Raw genomic sequence first — 19049 nt, 5'->3', positions numbered from 1 at the left:
TAATATTTATCGTGACTAATATTGAAACTTAGGGCACTTAAGCTGACATTTGCTAGAGGTGCTTTTCTACGTACATTTATGAGCATATTATAAAACAGAGACTGACTGGACTATTCTATATTGTTATAAATGCTTACAGATATTGTCCTTTTTTCTACGGATCACACACTATTATAGGATCACACATCTATTATAGGATCACACACTATATTATATATTTGATCTGGGGTCAGGAGGAGAATGCCATGTTTTAACTTTATCCCTCGAAGAATGAGCTCTGTATAAATGACCCACTTTAGAAAGTGGTTTTCAAGTGTTCATGATGGAAAATGTGAGGACCATCCGTGTCATAGTTGTCTTTTCCTGTAAATATGATCACAAAGGCTTAGAATTGGGGAGTGCAACCCCATCAGATAGATCAGCAAAGCAAATTTCAGAGAGAAGCTGCCCTGGCTGGAGCCAGGAAACTGAGCTGAGACTAAGACACAGGTCTCCAGATGCTGAATTCCTAATTCTCTCAGGGCACCCAGATCGTCTTAGTACCATCTTTCACCATGAGTTAGACCAGGAGTTCCCTGAAGGCAAAGCCTGAGACCCAGGGATGCATCAGATTAGGGGTTGGGGTCTCAGTAGAGAGGAAGCTGACAGATGGCACTCACTTGCGACCTTGCTCATGGTGCAAAAGCCTGGGGCCAGCACATCCTCTCTGGCCTCCTCCACCAGAGGCAGCATCCCTGAGACTCCAGCCATGTTTGTTATACCGACATGATCAGAAATACCTGAGTGATGGCAGTACCTTGGGGATATCACCCCCCATCTCCCAGAATCATCTGGAAGAAGAAGTGCCATCCTCCCCCCCTACCCCCACCCCTAAGAAGAGTGCCTGCTTCACGGTTCTCATCAATAAGCCTCAGGCTCCTCTTCCTTGTTTTAAACCACAGAGAGTACCACCCGGTACCCGCCAGGACTCCTCTGCCCTCTGCTTCTTCTCAGCTGATTGTAAGCAGTGCTCAACATCCTGTCAGCTTTCCTCCTGGAAGCAGAGAGCCTGCTGAGCAGCACTGACTGAAGTTTTCAGAGATTTCCTGAAAGTACTTCTAAGAGCCAAAAGGGCAAATAAATTCCTGGAGGGCTTGAGTGACAGACCACCCCCCCTCCGCCCCACCTCCCAGAGGCAGCATTCTGCTACCTGCATGTCTCAGTTTGTGGAGCAGGGAGCTTTATCCTGGTTCTAAGTCACCAGCTGGCTCTGAGGCACACTTCACTCCTGCCAGCTCTCTGCTCTAGAAGTCTGACCCTTTCAGTTCTCCCTGCCTTGTTTCTCCCAGATGGATTTCAGAGATGGAGCCCCCACGCTCCCTGGGACTCTTGCAGTTCAGACCTTTTGCGTTCTGAGGACCTGACTCTGACCCGCTCTGCAGGGCTCCATTCGACCCGCCCATTCTGCCCTAGGCTCATCTTTGAACCTGCCCAGTCCTACTCCCTGCTAACCTCCCCTGCCCCCTGCCCCCTACCCCCAGCTCCCAGGGTGCACGTTGTCAGGCACTATATCCTAACCACATCAGGCCAGAGATCTGTGACTGATTCCACGCAATATGTTTTTCAATAATTTGATTTGCTTAATGTACATCTAAGAGCGATTTGATCTTTAAACCTCTGCAAGAATTTTTACGAAAACCTCACAGGTCATCAAAAATGCGTTGCCCACTACACAAAGTGATTTTTTTGGTTGTTCAAGACGTAGTCACTGTGGTATGACCTGGCCCAGCCACTCCTGAGCCAAACTCTCCATCATCACAGATATTCCTTATAGTCTCCCAGGTTACTCCTCTCCCTGCCGCGAGGGGCCAACATTCTCTACGAGGCAGCACCTGAGAAACCCACCGAGAAGGGAGACGAGAAGTCAGGCTGTCGGCCCTTCCCTGGGGGAAGCAGATTGTAAGAGATGGAGGGTGGCGGGGGTGAGCGTTGGGAGAAAAAGACACGACAGCCCAGAGAGGGAGAAACTTTGACGTCTGAACAAAGACCAAGCCTGCTCCTTTACACACTGCCCCCTCACGCTAGCTGATTTCCCTGGGAGCCAGGACTTAAAGTATTATTTGCGCCGGAAAGCAAAGTCAGACCATCCCAGAGGAGGGAAGAAAAGAATCCTTGTTGTCCCCAGAGAACAGAGCACTCAACTCCAACCCTTTCTCCCAAAGATCAACAATTCAAAGACAGCTGGATCCCAACCCCTCCCTACATCTGATGCAAGAGGAAGCAATCGGATGAAACCCGCGAGTCCCGGCACGGTCATGGTATCCCGCAGCACCCCCAGGCTGGCAGGGTGTCTAGAGCCTTACGAGCTTTGCCAGCACCTTCCACCCTGGTTCGACGGTGTGGCGTCACCAACAACTAGAAGGGTGAGGAGGAAACGTCTGGGTTTGACAGTGCTTGCGAGGGTCACCGGGGAGAGGAAGGCGCTGTCGAAGAAGCCCCGGATGTCAAGAGCAGTCACTCTCAGTGCTATACCGTTCACGTCACTGCCAGAAATGAGGACTCAGCCAGAGACGTTTCAAGAAAGAGAAGAAGCCAACCAGAGTGAAACTGTGGTTACGACCCTACGAGGTTCCCAAGGACGGGGCCCCCAGATAGCCTAGGACATGGGTCCCTGGCTTCTGCGTAGAAGCGACCCCCCTCCCCGCTCACTTACACACGCAGCCTGGCTTCTTAGCCGACCACTGGTTATTCTTTTGGCACGTGATTGCCTTCTGCCCCACCAGCTCAAAGGCAGGCTGGCACTCAAACTGGAGGGTGTCCCCGTGGCGGAACCGGGAGCCTTCCCGCCGGCCGTAGGCTGGTACACCGGGATCTCCACAGCTGCCCTGCTCGATTTCTGCAAGAGAGGAGAGGAGAGAACAGACACACGTGGTGACTCCACACCGCCCGAAGCCGGGGCGTGACGCTGCACCTCCGCCATGAGGGCAGGGCTCAGACAGACCCCGTGGGCTTTTGATGAGAAGCCCTGGGAGGAACGGGCCCTCCGGCTCTGGGACTCTGCACCCATAAGGAATACTCCAGGTGCTTGGCTGTTTTTATTCAGGGAAGGTGGTTGTATGTTCCCTGTGAGACACTGTCCTAGGAATTCACAGGTTCACAGGGTTTGGAGCCTTCTTTACTGACTGGACTCTGCATTCAAATTATGCCTGTTCCCTGGTAGATTTGAGGCCCAGTCCCTTCCTGAGCAGTGAAGGTAAGAACAAAATGGGAGGGAGGCTGCCTTTGTGCTGCCTGCCTTTCCCCCACCCAGCGATGATGTGAGAATCAATACCCACTGCCTTCTGACCTGGAAGCATTTTCACGAAGATATATTTTTAATTCTGTTTGAGACAGGAGCAGGTAAAATGAAAAAACACAGGACTCATTAAGCATGCTTTTAAAGTTCGTGGATCCAACAGTGGTGAGTCGCACAGGCAGTGGGTTCCCCCAGACAGCTCTGGAGGTCTGGACTCAGGGCGTGACGGGTGGAGGCCTGGTGGGAGAGTCAGTCAGGACTGAGACACCCCAGGGAAGTCCTCTGTCCTGGCCTTGGCCTTGGAGTTTCCTCCGGAGTCGCCCCCCACTTCTACAAGCTTGGTGCTGTGAGAGATGAAGAGCAGGAGCGGAGGAGGGGAAGGAGTGGGGAGCAGGAGCTCGGTTCCCAGGGAGGAGGGCACCCTCAGGAAGGACTCCGAGTCATGAATGAAGTGACAGATGGTGAGGCGAGGACAGCAGGAGTCCTGTGATTCAGGGGGCTGGGATAGTGGGAGTTTTTGGACACCTTCCCAGGACTGTCAGGCCAAAGCGACACTGCCTCTTCCGTGGGCACCGTTATGGGCTGTCGGAGTCATAGTCCCTGAAGTTGGGGTGATTCTGCACAAAACTCTCTCACCACAGTTGTTGGGTCCTGGGTTCAGGTCTGGCGAGCCCCAGGCACCGCTGCCTTATCTGGACGGTGACCGTGGTCACCTTCGTGGTCCCCCTCCCTCAAGCCAGGGCCTCCAGCCCACTGATGAGAGCAGGCAGAACAAGGTGTTCTTTGGCTGGGATTGAGTGAGTGTGTATGTGTGTGTGAGAGAGAGAGAGTGTGTGGATTTGTGTGTGCAAGAGAGAGTCAGAGTGTGTGTGTATGTGTGAGAGAGAGTGTGTGTGTGTTAGAGAGAGTCAAAGTGTGTGTGTATGAGAAAGACAGAGAGACAGTGTGTATGAGAGAGAAAGTCATTGTGTGTGTGTGTGTGTGTGCATGTGTGTGTGAGAGAGAGAGAGATCTAAGTCAGACAGCTCTTGCTGTCCCTCGTTTCGGGGAAAAGAGGGTCTGCGTGACCAGGCACGAGGCCTGAGGACTCCAGTGCGGGTCAGCTCACCCTCCTCTCATCTCAGGCATGCCCCTGATGGCTCCCTCTGCACACGCCTGAAAGCACAAGCCAACCCTCCTCTGAAGACAGCTCTCCTGCCAGGCCTGGGCAAGCGCAGCCATGGAGGTGCTCCCGGGAAGGTGGCCACTCTGCTGCAGGTCCCGGAGCCCCAGGAGACCTGAAGAAATGGAAGCAGGGTCCCCGAGACAAGTCAGCATGGAGAAGTGAGCAGCAAGGCCCCTCCCTGTGCTGTCCCCAAGCATGCTGTCTCAGGGACACAGGACCTGGGTGAAGACTTTCACTGTGGACCCTCTGAGAGCTGAAGGAAGTTACCCACGTGTGAAGACAGAGCTGAACTCACTGTGTGGGAGGGGACCCAGGTGTAAGGCGTCCTGGGGAGGCCCAGGTATGCTGCAGAAGAGGTAAATGTGGGTCTACCTGCCTACACCCCAGACCACACCAGCTAGTCTGGGGGTGTGATCAGCGTGAGAGAACAAGCATCCTGAGGGGGAGGAGGGAAGTCACTCTGCTCCCTCCACTGGGAAGGCCTGGCCCCGTCCACACCCATTCCATTCCGCCTGCTGTCAGTATGATCAGAAGCATAGAATGAGCACCTACTGTGTGCCAGTCTCTGTGCCAGACACTTGGGACCTGGACGTGGGCTCTGGTCTCAAAGACTAAACAGTCCAGACCAGGAAGCTAGTGTTCATGACACAGGGTGCACACAGCTCACACTTGGAAGGTGGGGCTGGAGATGGGGTGTGGGTAGTGAGGCACTAACCTTGGGAGCGAAATTTTAGGGAGCAGCAGGCACTCAGCCAGCTAGACAAACATGATCTCAGTGCAGTGTCTTGATTTTTAGAAAATCAAAATTGATGCCTATAAATCAAATCCAACAGGAAGAGAGATACTAGAACTTTAATAAAAAGACCAGATCTGACTCAGCACTTGATGACTCACCTTGCTTGCCTCATCCTAGTCCTGGGCATCAGAGTCATTTTTGAAATTTAAAAAAAAATTTGGATATTTTGCATTCATCTTGGTTTTTAATAACTAGAACAGTAAAATATTGGGCTGGCCAAAAATTTATTCACGCTTCTCCATAAGAGGTTATGGAAAAACCTACATGAATTTTTGGGCAATCCAATATTATTTATTGCTGAGTTCTTTGGTGCCCCCATGGCTCTCTCTTCTCAGCCCAGTCTCAGCCCAGGCATCAGGGGAGACTTCTGGAGGAGGTGACATCTAAGCTGAGGCCTGAAGTCTGTGCGGGAGCCAACAGGTAAAAAGAACAAGTGGGATTCGCTGCAGTAATATTCGCAACAGCCAAGACCTAGAAACAACCTACATGTCCACTGATGGATGAACAGACAAAGAAACTGCGGCACACATGCACACTGGGATGTTTTCAGCCACAAAGAAGGAAATTCTGCCATTTGTGACGTGGATGAACCTTGTGGGCATTATGCTAAGTGAATTAAGTCAGAGAGAGACAAATGCCAGATGATCTCACTTATAAGTGGAATCTAAAAAAATAAAATGAACTCACAGAAACAGAGTAGAATGGTGGTTGTGGGTGGGGGGGTGCAAGCGTGGGAGTGGGGGAACGGGTACAGGTGTTTGAAAGACATGAAATTCCAAATATAAGATGAACAAGTCAGGGGAGGTGCTGCACAGCATGGTGATTCTGGTTAATGACACTGTTGTTGTATTCTTGTAAGTTACTAAGAGAGTAGATCTTAAAAGTCTTCAACACACCACACACACGTTGTAAGGTGATGCGTGATGGGCGTATTAACTAACTTTCCTGTGGTAATCATTTCACAATATATGCACATATTTAATCAACGCGTTGTTCACCTCAAATTGACACAATGTTATGTGTTAATTACATCTCAATAAAGTTGGGAAGAAGAGAAAGGCATTAGTGGGAGGGAGACGAGAGGAAGGACCCTTCCTGTGCTGCAGGAGCCCGAGCAGAGGCACAGAGGTCAGGCTGTTGGCAGGACTGCAACCCCAGCAGTGACGGCAACTCATCACTGTGATCACAATGAATCAGTAGTTCTGACGATGTGCTGGCAGCCGCTCTGAGCATTTTACACATGGTTGACTCCTTTCTTCCTTACAATGCCACTGTGAGCTAGGTACTACCATTCCCATCTTAAAGGTGAGGAAACCAAGGCACAGAGAGGTCAATTACCCAAGGTCATATAGCCTGGAAATGGTGGATCTAAGGTCCAGACCCAGTTTGTACAGTTCCAGGGCTCTTCACCACCACGTCACATTGCCTTTCTATAAGCACAAGTACTTTCCACAAGGTGATGAGGCATGAGAGCAGAAGAGGCAGGCAGGGCCAACCCACAGAAGGGCCTGTGCGACCTGCTGATGAGCCTGGACTTCAGAGTGTAGGCAATGGCAGAGGGTGGGGACTCGGGAAAGGGTTTCATTTCACTAGGCATCTCATGATGTGGGTTTTAAACGGTCACCCTGGCTGCTGCCTGGAGAATGATCTGGGGGTAGCGATTGTGGAGGCAGGGAGATCACTCACGCATTCAACAAGCATTGGCGCATCTACTTAGGGTGACCCTCGGCACGGGGCACTGGGGCTGGGCAGAGCGTGCAGAGCACAAGGCAGACACAGGTCCTGCTGCCTGGAGCTCCCTTTCTAGAGGGAGGCTCCTGATCTCCGGGGGCTGTGTGGAAGTTTAGAAAGGAGTGGCCGCAGGGGAGTGGAAGGAGCTCACTGGTTACTGGCAGGAGGCCGAGTGTGATGACGGGGCCGGCATAGGGTGGGAGAAAGGGACGATGATCCACAAAGAGGAGATGACTCGTGAAGAAAGCACTTCTTCAAAGTGAACAACTAGAGAGAAGTCAGGTGGCAACGTACGAGGATTGTAGACTCGAGGGGGCAGTGGAGCAGGGTTTTAAGGTTGAATAAACTAGGCTGTAATTACATGATGGGGAAGGGGAGAGAGGGAGAGACAGAGGTGGAGAATATGACTGAATGAGAGACACTGAATGGTCAGCTGAAATGGACAGTAACAGCGTGAGGTTCTGGAGCAGGCAGGAGGCCCGGGACCAGCGCACGCTGGGGGCTTGCCTTAGAGATCAGGAAGCTCCCCTTCCCTCGTGACGCCAGGAGGGCAGAGGTGACCACCGCGACCTTTCAGGAAGGACAGCAGGAGGCTGAAGGAGCTCTTGTGATGACACAGGCTCTACATTACAAGCGGAGGAGGATGGGTCATGATGTTTGCTGAAGGCGGGGGACCACTCGTGGGGAAAAGGAGGCAGCATTGAGCAGAATGTCTGCCACAATCCCCTGGAGAAGAGGAATCATGGCTGGACACACAGCCATGGACCCAGGGTCCACGGAGAGGCTCAGCTCGTTTTCAGGGACACCCATGAGCAGGGCTGTGTGGCTTGTCCCAGAGCCCCCGTATACTGGTTCACATGCACGTGGAGAGAAGGAAGGGCAGTGGGCAGGGAGGTGAGGCTATTGATCAAAGAACAGCTGACGGTTGATGCTAGGGGCCGAGGTTGATGGGGGAAGGATGTGAACAGAGTAGGTGGGGGAGGGGATGGGGAATGGAGAAGCCAAGAGAAGGACGTGAATGGAGTAGAGGGAGGAGGGGGTGGAGGAGCAGAAGGCACAAGGGGCCTCGGAGCAGCTGAGTGGAATCCAGGTTTCACAGGTGCGAGAGCAAGGTCCTCACCCACAGGAGGTGAGAAGGCTGAGAAACGGAAAAGCAAGTGGCGGCGAGACTCAGGATGGAGAGGAAGAGGCTGGCGACCTGGACGAGGAGGGAGTGAGCAGCAGAGGTGGAGACAGCTGAGGCAAAGCAGAAGGGTGTGCACGTAGGTGGAAGGCACTGGAGAGCAAGCACACGAACCCACCTCTCAAGTGTCAAGTTCACGGGGTCTGCGGACAGGAGCTGCCCGCTCTGGAGAGGGCTCCTAGGAACGGTGATCTCGGGGGAAGTCAGGTTTAAGGGTGCATTTGGTGAAGAGGTCCAAGATACTGAAGAAAGGGAGGTACAGACTACAGAATCAGGATTGGGTGGGGAGTCAGGAAGAACAGAGAGGGTGGCTCGAGAGTGCCTTTTGGAAGACTAGGAGGCTGGGGCATGGCTTCTGGCCCTCAGACACCCTATGTCTTGATCTAGACTTTCCCTCCAAACCCACGGTCAACCCCAGCTGGAAACACATGGGAACCAAGGCCCCATTGCCCTCCTGCTGGAAAAGGCACGGGAACCTGACCCTCCCGGCTGATGCTGACCAAATCTGGGGTCAGAGCCCAGAACTGAATCCCTAAGTCAAATTCTGACTTGGAGAAGATCATGCATGCAGCTTCCTGTTCTCTGGCTTAAAAGAATTCTATTTTATAAGTGTTTATCTGTCTTCCTCCCTCCTTCTGCCAACCAGAAGTGAGCTGGCGAACACCAGATGCGAGCTTCAGAGACCCTCAGAATTCCATCTCCACCTGCGTATTCACTTTCCTTCTTCTCTGCTGTTTTATCCCTAACGTCTGTGATCAACCGTACCATCTTCTCCCCAGGTTTTCCCATTTCTAATACCAAATTGGAATCCTCTTTCATGGCAACATCTGTAGAAAAGGAGCTGCGTCTTGTGTCTCTATAAATTCACTACTTGATGAGCTCCAAGGAGGGAGCGCCACACAGAGGGAGAGGGGCGGTGAGTGTGAGCTAGGATTCATGGTCTTTCCAGTGGGGTGGGACGTCATTCATTCCTTCATTGATTCACTGTCCCCTCGGCCTGGGCTACAGTGTCCCCTCCTCCCTGATGTCCCAGGGCCCACTGCTCACGTGACAGACTTCAGCCTAAGATGTCACCTCTTCCAAGCTCTTTCCCTACCCAGGCTTCCGAGATGTCTCCCTTTCCCTTTGCTGTCTTGGCACTCTGGTCTTTTCCTTTGTGCACTGATTTGCAAGTATCTCTCTCTTCATTTCAGTAGTTACTTTTCCAGACACTGCACGTGTAGCAGTGAAAGAAAAGAGCAAAACCCTTCACTTTCCTGGAGCCTACTGTCTGTGGGGCATCAGGAACAAGCAGATTCACATCACAGCCCCTTGGTGCCCCGCTGGCCGCCAGGTGGGCTCCTCGTTGCTCCTCTCCCCACCCACTGGAACGTAAGCCCTGCAGAGGCAGGCATGGGTTATGCATTGTTGATCACTTAGTACAGCGCCTGGAGCAGAGAGCACGCTGCTCAGTGTGTGAGCACAGCTGATGTGTGTTGCACGGGAACTGTGCCAAATGCCAGGCTCAGTGCTAGCGATGCAGAACTGCCCGACCCACGGCCCCCTGCCCCTGCCCACTCACAGTCAGGTGGGGTTAGACATAGTTACAGTGTACACGTGGGATGCACCTTATCACACCACCCCTGTAGGCGTAGTAAGGCAGCTCCGACCTCAGCCTGGGGCTGGGAGAAGCGGAAAGACTTCATGGAAGTTTCCCAGGCAGACAGGGGAATCAGCCCTTGCTGACCACTTCCTGTGGTTCCTCTTTGCACCGTCTGCTCTCCACCCCATCCCTCATTGCCTCAGCCCACTTCTCTTTAATTTCTCACCTGGGCATGTCATCAAGGAAAAACTGTTTCCCTGCCCCTCCCCTGGACTCCGTACTCTGCAGAGCAGTGCGAGATCGCTAGAAACAAACATCCGATCATTAGTGTGCCCTGCTCATTGATTCTTCCATGGCTTCCCATAATCCACAGAGGAAAACCCTAACTCCTTGGCACAGCAGGACCTTTGCCAACCCCTCCCACCCTGGCTTCATCTTTGCCATCTTCAACCTTGAGACTTAAACACCATAAAAAGGAACCACCTTCAGGGAGGCAAAATAACACCAGGATGACAAATGAGGGCTCTGAAGTCAGAAAGTCCTGGGTCTGTATCCTGGCTCTGACAGTAAGGAATAGACCTTGGGTACCCTTCCTATCCTCCCTGAGCCCTAGGTTTGTCACCTGTAATATGGAAATGGTAGTAATAACAGCCACCTTGCAGCATTGTTTTGAGGATTAAATGAGTATATGTATATCAGACAACTGTCAAAACGTCCAGCACGTGGCACATAACCAGTAACCAGGAGGGGTTTCCTCAAGGTCATTACTGGCCTGCTGCTGGCGGATTCCAGCCGGCTCTCACAAGGCTCTAAGTTGGTGCCTGCTGTCCGCTCCTCCTTAATGAACACCCCCGCTTGTCCGTCAGACAAAGAATCTTCTTTCAGTGTCAGCTCAAGTGCTTCCCACTTGGGGATGTGCCCTTGAATCATCCAGGCAGACTTAGCTTGCCCTCCTGCTCTCTCTCTCTGTCACTCCCAGTCCCCCTTGGACAATTTATTTATTTCTTTATTTTGAAGAATGGAAGTTCAATGTGGCAGGAAATGAGGATGAAAAGAGATGAGCCTGGAGAGATGGACTGAGGAGACCATGAAGAGCCCAGATCAGCTCCTTAAAAATCCCACCCCTTCTGCTCTTTGTATCTTTGGAACCAAGCACAGTGCCTTATTCATCCTGAGGGCTCCAGACCCGTTGTTCAACCATAGACTCCTGACAGGTGACCAGGACACCTTAGGTGCTTTAGACGACCTCTGGGCATGCCTGGATCCCATGGGTTTCCTCGGAACCACGTCCTACTCTATGTTTCTCCTGATGATGGGAAGGTCACAAGCGGGCAAGAGGCGGAGCGCACCTGTCTGTGTGTCTCTGGGAATCTGTGCACCGTTCTCTGCACACAGGTGTCACGGATGGAATGGAGGTGTGGGTGGATGTGGTGCGTGACATTCGTCCCTCCCATCCCTTCCTCCATCACACTGTCATGGATGTGTTCACAGGCTGAAGGACGTTGGGACACAGGGGTGAATATGGTGAATATGGGTGAAGATAAACATAAAGAATATCCAGATTGCCCCATACTGTTTGCATCAGCCCCAACTGGAGCTTGCCATCTGCAAAACCCCATATATTCAAGGAATATATTTCATTGGCAGACTGTTGTAGTTTAGTTGCTAAGTCATTTCTGAATCTTTGTGATTCCACGGACTGTAGCCCACCAGGCTCCTCTGTTTATGGGATTTCCCAGGGAAGAATACTGGAGTGGGTGGCCATTTCCTCCTCCAGGGGATCTTCCTGACCCAGGGATAGAACCCATGTCTCCTGCATTGGCAGGCAGGTTCTTTACAGGGGCACCACCAGGGAAGCCCGTGCTGGCAGATTGCTTCCTGCCAAGTTTCAATGGGGCAATGCCCTCTGCTGTTTACCACCCCTAGCAAACCTCTGGGTCTGGAGACTGAGGAAGCGTTAAGGGTGTCATGGAAACTCAGTGAGCATCTTAGGACTGTGACCGATGTCATTCCTTGTTGAAACTGGAAAGTCTGGGCCTTTGAACTTATTGGGGTAAAGCAAGAAGAGGGAGAGGTCCTGAAAGTTACAGACCTTGGACTGAAAATGGCCACATGCTTGGCACTCTGAAAGGAGGAAAAGCGGGGTCCAGAAAGGAGCAGAGTCAAGAAGCTGGGCTGTTGCCCTCAGCCTTCCTTCAAGCTCAGCTCCAGCACCATCTCTTGCAGGGGCCCCCCGATGCCCCCGCCAGCGTTCAGTTCTGGAGAAGGGGATGACGGCATCGCCTGCAGAGGGCTAGACTTGACCACCTTCTCCCTGCTTGCTCTCAGACTTTATTCTGCGGAGGTTTTAGCTTCAACCCTAGGCTGTTAGCCTGCTAAGTTAGCCTGTTCTCCCTTGGGGATGTCAGATCAACTCCTTTCCACCCTACAAGCAAGTTTTAGTTTCAGACATCAGCTCCTCCAGGGAGCCTTCCCTGATGCCCTCGAGTATTGTTAGTGGCCCCTCCTTGCTACGTCCCATTTCCTCTGACTCTAGTGAAGACAGACTGTGACTTGGGTGAAGGCACAGCTTGTCTTTTTACCCTTGTATCCCCTTGCAGTCTGAACAGTGTCTGTAATATAATAGGTGCCTAGATGATGCTGAACGCACAGGTGACCTTATTTCCAACGTGAGTCCCCTGGACTATTTGTCATCCTTCCTACATGATCGCTACCGCCCTGATCCTCCTTATCTCCAGGGTCAATGTCCCAGCTCCTTCCTCCTCTGGGCCAGTCTCCTAGATTCCCCATGAGGCCGCCAGATTCCAGGCTCCAAGTCAGGAAGCAAGGAGACTCCCAGATTGATGCTAAAACTTGTTAGCAAGTTGTATGTAATTTTATAATGTTTCTGGTAAGTGCTAATTGCCTGTTCCTTAAATATTTCTTGTTCTGCTGGGAAGCAGAGCAATTGCAACTGTGAATGTGCTTTCTACAGCTGGCTGCCCTCATGGAGGGGGCCTGAGTTTCCAAGATTCGAGGATGTGGATATCGATGGAGTTGGAGGCTCCTCCCCCACCGCGACCTGGGATTGTGACAAACAGAACAAGAAGAATTTCTGGGAAATAAATCCCTCAACTTTTTCCACCCAGGGGCTTGAACTTTTAATGGGAGGGGATGGTGATACTGTGGTACCACCTGCCTGCCCCAAGGAAGCTTCTCTCTACCTCAACTGGGGCACAAGGGGTATTGATGCTGATGGGGTCAGGTATGCCTGGGGGAGGTTTCTGCCCTCAAATGCCCCATGCCACCTGTGGGAACATTTGTATCCCTGCCAACCTCCCATCCCTGAGCCAAGGTGTCCTGTCCTGTGTGGAATTTCCTAAGAGCTGGAATAAAAGAAGGCTAAGATGGGGGTGGAGGTAATGCTGAAGCTTTGGGCCACGAGTGTTTGGAGGGAGAGCTGCAGGACTGGGGAGGCAGCAGAGGGGAGCAGGATTTTAAGCTGAGTGTTTCCTAAATGCTAGGCCCTATGCTGGTGGCGCAGTGGTAAAGAATCTGCCTGCCGTTGCAGGAGGCGCAAGAGATGAGGGTTCGATTCCTGAGTCAGGAAGATTCCCTGGAGTAAGAAACGGAAACCCACTCCAGTGTTCTCGCTTGGAAAATTCCATGGGCAGAGGAGCCTGGCAGGTTACAGTCCAAGGGGATCGCAAAGAATCGGACATGAGTGGGCTACTGAACACACACACACACACACCCCACACAGGCCCTATGCTGGGGGAGTCCCTGTATGGAGTTCTCTCAAGACTCCTATGTGATGAATGCTTATCAGTCCTTCTTCACAGATGAGAAAGCTCAGGCTCAGGGAAGCTGAGGGATTGGCTGAAGATCATACACACAGCCAGTGGCAGAACTCGACTGTAAATTGGGTTTGTCTGACCCCAGAGCCTATGGGGACAGTGGAGAATGTGGGCTCTTGGCACCTGAGTGCTGGGAGGTGGTAAAGCAGGCCAAAGGGAATTGAGTGGGTATAGGGGAAGGGTGCCTGACTGTGCCAGGCCCTGGGCTAGGCCCTGTAGGACTGGATACATTAATAAACTGTTATCTGCCTAGAATGGGCTTTTATAGGAGCCAGCACTTGGAATTATCATCACAGAGGGCCTATGGATGCCATGTGAATGATTGTGTTTTATCCTGAAAGCAGTGAGAAGTTGTCATCTGGGACTTCCCTGGCAGTCCAGTGTTTAAGAATCTGTCTTGCAATGCAGGGGATGTGGGTTTGACCCTTGGTCAGGGAACTAAGATCCTACATGCCATGGAGCACCTAAGCCTGTGTTCTACAACTACAGAATCCTCAAAGTGCAACGAAAAATTCTGCATAATGCAATGAAGATGCCGTGTGCAGCAACTGAGACCTGATGGAGTCAAATAAGTAAATAAACATTTTTTTAAAAAGGGTTTTTTTTCTTTTTCTTTTTTAATGTAGCAGGAAGCATGCAGATTTGGATTCTAGGAAGATCACTGAGCTGCCTGAGGCAGATGGCTGGGGCGGAGGGAGAGGTGACGAAGGCCTCGGCCACATCAGTGACAGAGGAGCCAGGATTCTACAGGAGGAGAACTGGGAGAATCTGGGGACCGAGTCAGAGACGGGAGAAGGAGGAAGTGGAAATGAGGCTGTGTGATGGCGTGGATGGTGGCGGTGGGACTGGAGATGGGGTGAAGGGGGCGTAGGGGTGTGGGTGGAGATGGAGGGCTTGGCTTTGGATGGTGTTAATGGACTGAAAGCTCGTGTCTCCCCAAATTCATATGTTGAAGTTCTAACCCCCAGTGAGGCTATATTTGGAGATGGGGCCTCTAAGGACATAGTAAAGGTTAAACAAGGTCATAGGGCGGAGACCTGATCTGACAGGTCTAATAAGGATTAGTGCCCTTATGAGAAGAGATAGCAGAGAGCTTACACTCTTCTTCCCAATCCATATGCACATATCCAGGAAAGGCCTTCTGAGGACACAGAGAGAAGGAGTCACCTGCAAGCCAGAAAGACGTCTGCAGCCATCTGAAGCCAGCCCGGACCGGAGCCTGCATCGGCTGGTGCCCTGACCTTGAACTTCTAGCCTTCAGAATCGTGAGAAAATAGAGTTCTGTTATTTAGGCTCCCCAGTCCATGGGATTTTGTTACGGCAGCCAGAACAGACCTAAGCCAAGTGTTGGGCTTGAGCTATCCAAGGGGGAAGCTGTGTAAGATGTGTCACAGGTAGACTGATGTCTACTGGGGAGCAGATTTGAAAGTCCCCAGGGTTCAGGCTAGGCTGAAGCCATGCGTGTAGATGTGGTCAATGGTGGAAGGTTCTAGAAAGAGGATGAAAGCTGAGGGCCTGAGAAGTGCCTGCCCTGAGGGAACCATGCAGGAGCTGAGAGGGAGCAGCCAGGGAGGAGGAGAGGACCCAGGAAGTTGCAGGCAGAGAGGCCCAGAGTAGATGGAGGGACCAGTCACACCGGGGTTCCAGGGAAGCCGGCCACCCACCTCTTCCACAAAGAAGGGATTGACTCATCATGAAGGTGTGAGACCCTCAAACACAAGGTCAAAGGTGGAAGGACAAAAAGGGAAAAGCAGGCTCATCCCAACATGTAATCCTTCCTGGGCTCTTCTTCCTGCTGGACAAGGTGCCAACTCTTTCTGAAACCTTGACTGAGGCCCTTGGAGACAAGGGTCTGCCTTCTGCCACTTCTGCCTCCACAAGCTTCACCATGGCCACCGTGAATGACTTCCTTCCCAGCCAGCCTAGGGAGTGCAGGGGAGGCAGGGACCCAGGCCCAGGGCTATCTGGGGAAGCACAGGCCTAGGGAGTGTGGGGGAGGCAGGGACCCAGGCCCAGGGCTATCTGAGGAAGCACAGGCCTAGGGAGTGTGGGGGAGGCAGGGACCCAGGCCCAGGGCTATCTGAGGAAGCACGGGGCACCTGGGGACAGGCAGGAAGACTTGCATCCCTGCACAGGAGGATGTACCCCGGAGTGGAGGACAGTGGTCATCAGGGCCTCCAGGGCACGGCACCTCTGTGCTCCAGGCAATGTGCCAGGAGCCTTTTGTAATCTCATTTCATAACACTGCACAACAGTGTGAGACGGTCGACATTATTGCCTCTACTTCACCAGTGGGGAACCTGAGGCTCAGAGAGACTGTATGACTTGCCTAAGGTCAAACATCTGGGGCTGTGCTGGGATTCACCAGCTCGGGTCCAAGTCCAGAGTCCGTTCTATCTCCACAGAACCTGCTGCCTCTGTACCCAGAACCCGGGTAGCTCCTGTGAGTTAGTGAGGTCTCTAGATGCCCAGACTCTCTTCTCTCTTCCTACTTTGTCATGGTTCTGAGGAGAAGTCCTCCGGCCCACACTTGGTTTGTGATCAGCAGTCACATAGCATTATGTTTTTAGGTCAAGTCTATGTGCCCCTACAGTAACCTCAGCACCCAGCTTCATACAGGTCACATATCAATCAATACTGAGTGAAATGGACAAATGACCTCATCCAATCTCTACTAACAAGGAACCCAGGCTCACGATCTGTGGCCCACTAGATTAGGGCAGAACTTTGGTTTCCATAAAGATTTTGTAAGGAACTGAAATTCTGCAACTTTGGTATAAGAGGAAAATCATGGGCTTTGAAGCCAGAGAGACCGGGGTCGAATCTCGACTCTGCCAGATCCCACACTTCTGTATGACCCTGGGCAGGTCACTTACCCTCTGAGTCTCTGATTCCTCTTCTATAAAAGAGCAGTCATCATCACAGAGTTGCAATTATGGAATGAGATGAAGTGGTACTTTTCAAACTAGCGCTTAGCCACAAATCCACTTTTAAAAGAGGGCTTAGAGGAGGAGATGGAGGCAGGGTCAGAGGCCTCCCTGCTGGGCATCCCCATCCCAACACGTGAGTGGCCCCCAAGGGATCTCAAGTCTTTGCCTGACACTGTTTGTGCAATGAACATTCAAGGAGACAATGAGTGTTCAGCTTCTGGTACATCATAGGCTCTCCACAAATGATGGGCCCCTTTCTTTTAAAATGAAATCACACCAAATGAGCCCAGTTCCCCTTTCTCACATAACAACCCTTCAAATATCTGGACACAGCTCTCAAGTCTCCCCTGAGTCCACTTTTCCCTGAATAAGCATTCAGGGGGCTGTTAACCTTTCTCACTGGGTTTGACTTGAAGTCCTCTCCTTATCCATCTCCAGCTGGGGTCTCCACATCTCTGCCCAATGCTCTGATGCCTGATCAGAATAGAATAAAGAATCACTCACTCCCTGGGATAAATTCTAGTAGCCAATTTTTGAACATTCAAACAGGACTTGCTATTTCTCCCCATTTCATCTTATCCTGGTACTTTAGTCAACTGCTCTACCCTGTCGAGCTCTTTCTGCATGCTGTTTGCTGACTGTAGTGACCACCATCCATCTCAAACTCCTGTGACTTTGGTCTTATTCAAGCCGTGAATAAGATATAGAAAGATCTGGGAGTAAGATGGAAAGATCTGGGAAAGTGGATGGTACAGAATCATTCCTCCCCACTTTTGGTAACTGCTAAACATCTACACAACTTCCGAAATGGGGAAACCTAGAAACTCTGAGTCTAAATCCACCCCCATGTCCAAAGAAGTGAGTGGCAGAGCTTGGGCCTGAATCACGGTCTCTTGATTTCTTGCCTGGGCCTCTTTCCTGCATATATAACTTTATGTGCCAGAAGAGCACATTCATTTAACTACCTCTGTACTCACTCTCTGCTGCTGCTGCTGCTGCTAAGTCACTTCAGTCGTGTCCAACTCTGTGCGACCCCATAGACGGCAGCCCACCAGGCTCCCCTGTCCCTGGGATTCTCCAGGCAAGAACACTGGAGTGGGTTGCCATTTCCTTCTCCAATGCATGAAAGTGAAAACTGAAAGTGAAGTCACTCAGTCATGTTCGACTCTTAACGACCCCTGGACTGCAGCCTACCAGGCTCCTCCATCTGTGGGATTTTCCAGGCAAGAGTACTGGAGTGGGGAGCCATCGCCTTCTCCAACTCACTCACTAGTTACTCGCTAATCACCTTATAATTTGCAACACTGTCCCCAGTGGCCTGTTATTATCTCCATTTCACAGATGAAGAAACAGAGCCCTGGAGAGGCTAGAAAGGGACAGAATCAGGACTTGAACTTAGCACATGTCACCCAGTAGGTGTTCTCTGTCTGCCGGTCCATCTCACTCAGAGGTGTGCATCCTATGCTGAGGACATTTCCTCTATCATCCTGACCCCAGTGGGCATCAAGGTGTGACAGTGTTCCTGCAGGAAATAAGGACTAGCCTCCTGTTATGGGTTGAATCGTGTTCTCCAGAAAAGATGTGTTGAATCCTCACCCCCGGTGCCTATGTATGTGACCTTCCTTGGAAATAGGGTCTTTCCAGAAGTAATCAAGTTAAGATGGTGAGTCCTCAATCCAGTATGTCTCATGTCCCATGGGAAGAGCAGAGAGACTCACGGGGACGTGCAACATGAGGGGCAGAGATTAGAATGATGCAGATACAAGCTAAGGATCGCCGGCCACCACCAGAAGCCAGGAAGAAGCAAGGAAGGGGTCTACCAGGAATCTCCTGGGGAGCATGGCCCTCCTGACACCTTGAGTTCAGACTTCCAGCCTCTAGAACTATGACAGAATAAACTTCTGTTGTTGAAACCATCCAGTTGGTGGTGGTTTGTTAGGGCAGCCCTTAGGGGATGAATATGCTCCCTGTGTACCAAGTTTGGTCACAGAGTCCAGTCCTCAGGAAGAGCCCTTGGTCCACAGGAGGTGTGAGGTACCCTGAGTGGAGTGAGAGATCTTTGGAGTTGCTGCCCCTACAGGGTCCTGTGTGGGCTTCTCAGGGGGCTCAGCGGGTAAAGAATCTGCCTGCAATGCAGGGGATGTGGGTTTGATCCCTGGGTTGGGAAGATCCCCTAGAGGAGGGCATGGCAACCTACTCCAGTATTCTTGCTTGGAGAATCCCAAGGACAAGGGGCCTGGCAGGCTATGGTCCGTGGGGTGGCCAAGAATTGGACACGACTGAAGCAACTTAGCATGCATGCACACACGCAGCTGCCCAGGGTCCCCTGGAGAAGGACACCATCTCTGAATGAGGCGGGGAAGGATGCCCCCCTCCCCCGCAACTGCCTCCTGTCTGGTAGCCACCTCGTCATTTTAGACTCACAACTCACTTTCTTGATAAAGCCTTTCCTGATACCCTAGAAAGGATAGCCACCCCTTCTCTGTGCTCCCACTGGCTCTGTTGGCCATGATGATCTTACTTTAATAATAGCTTACTTGTACAGGAAGCTC

The 19049-nt window shown here is 51.7% G+C and overlaps 1 protein-coding gene across 1 annotated transcript in view; it reads right to left on the bottom strand.

Annotated features, from left to right (window-relative positions):
- CSMD2 (CUB and Sushi multiple domains 2) overlaps positions 1-19049 on the bottom strand; it is a 655591-nt gene that overhangs the window by 271042 nt on the left and 365500 nt on the right. Inside the window, exon 14 of the mRNA XM_010841252.1 lies at positions 2693-2875. Within this exon, the coding sequence (XP_010839554.1) occupies positions 2693-2875 (183 nt within the window). The remainder of the gene's footprint in view (positions 1-2692; positions 2876-19049) is intronic.

Source organism: Bison bison, unplaced genomic scaffold, assembly GCF_000754665.1.
Source record: "Bison bison bison isolate TAMUID 2011002044 unplaced genomic scaffold, Bison_UMD1.0 scf7180017864158, whole genome shotgun sequence".
Taxonomy (NCBI): domain Eukaryota; kingdom Metazoa; phylum Chordata; class Mammalia; order Artiodactyla; family Bovidae; genus Bison; species Bison bison.
Note: the sequence above shows the minus strand (reverse complement) of the source record. Positions and strands in the feature narration are given on the sequence as shown.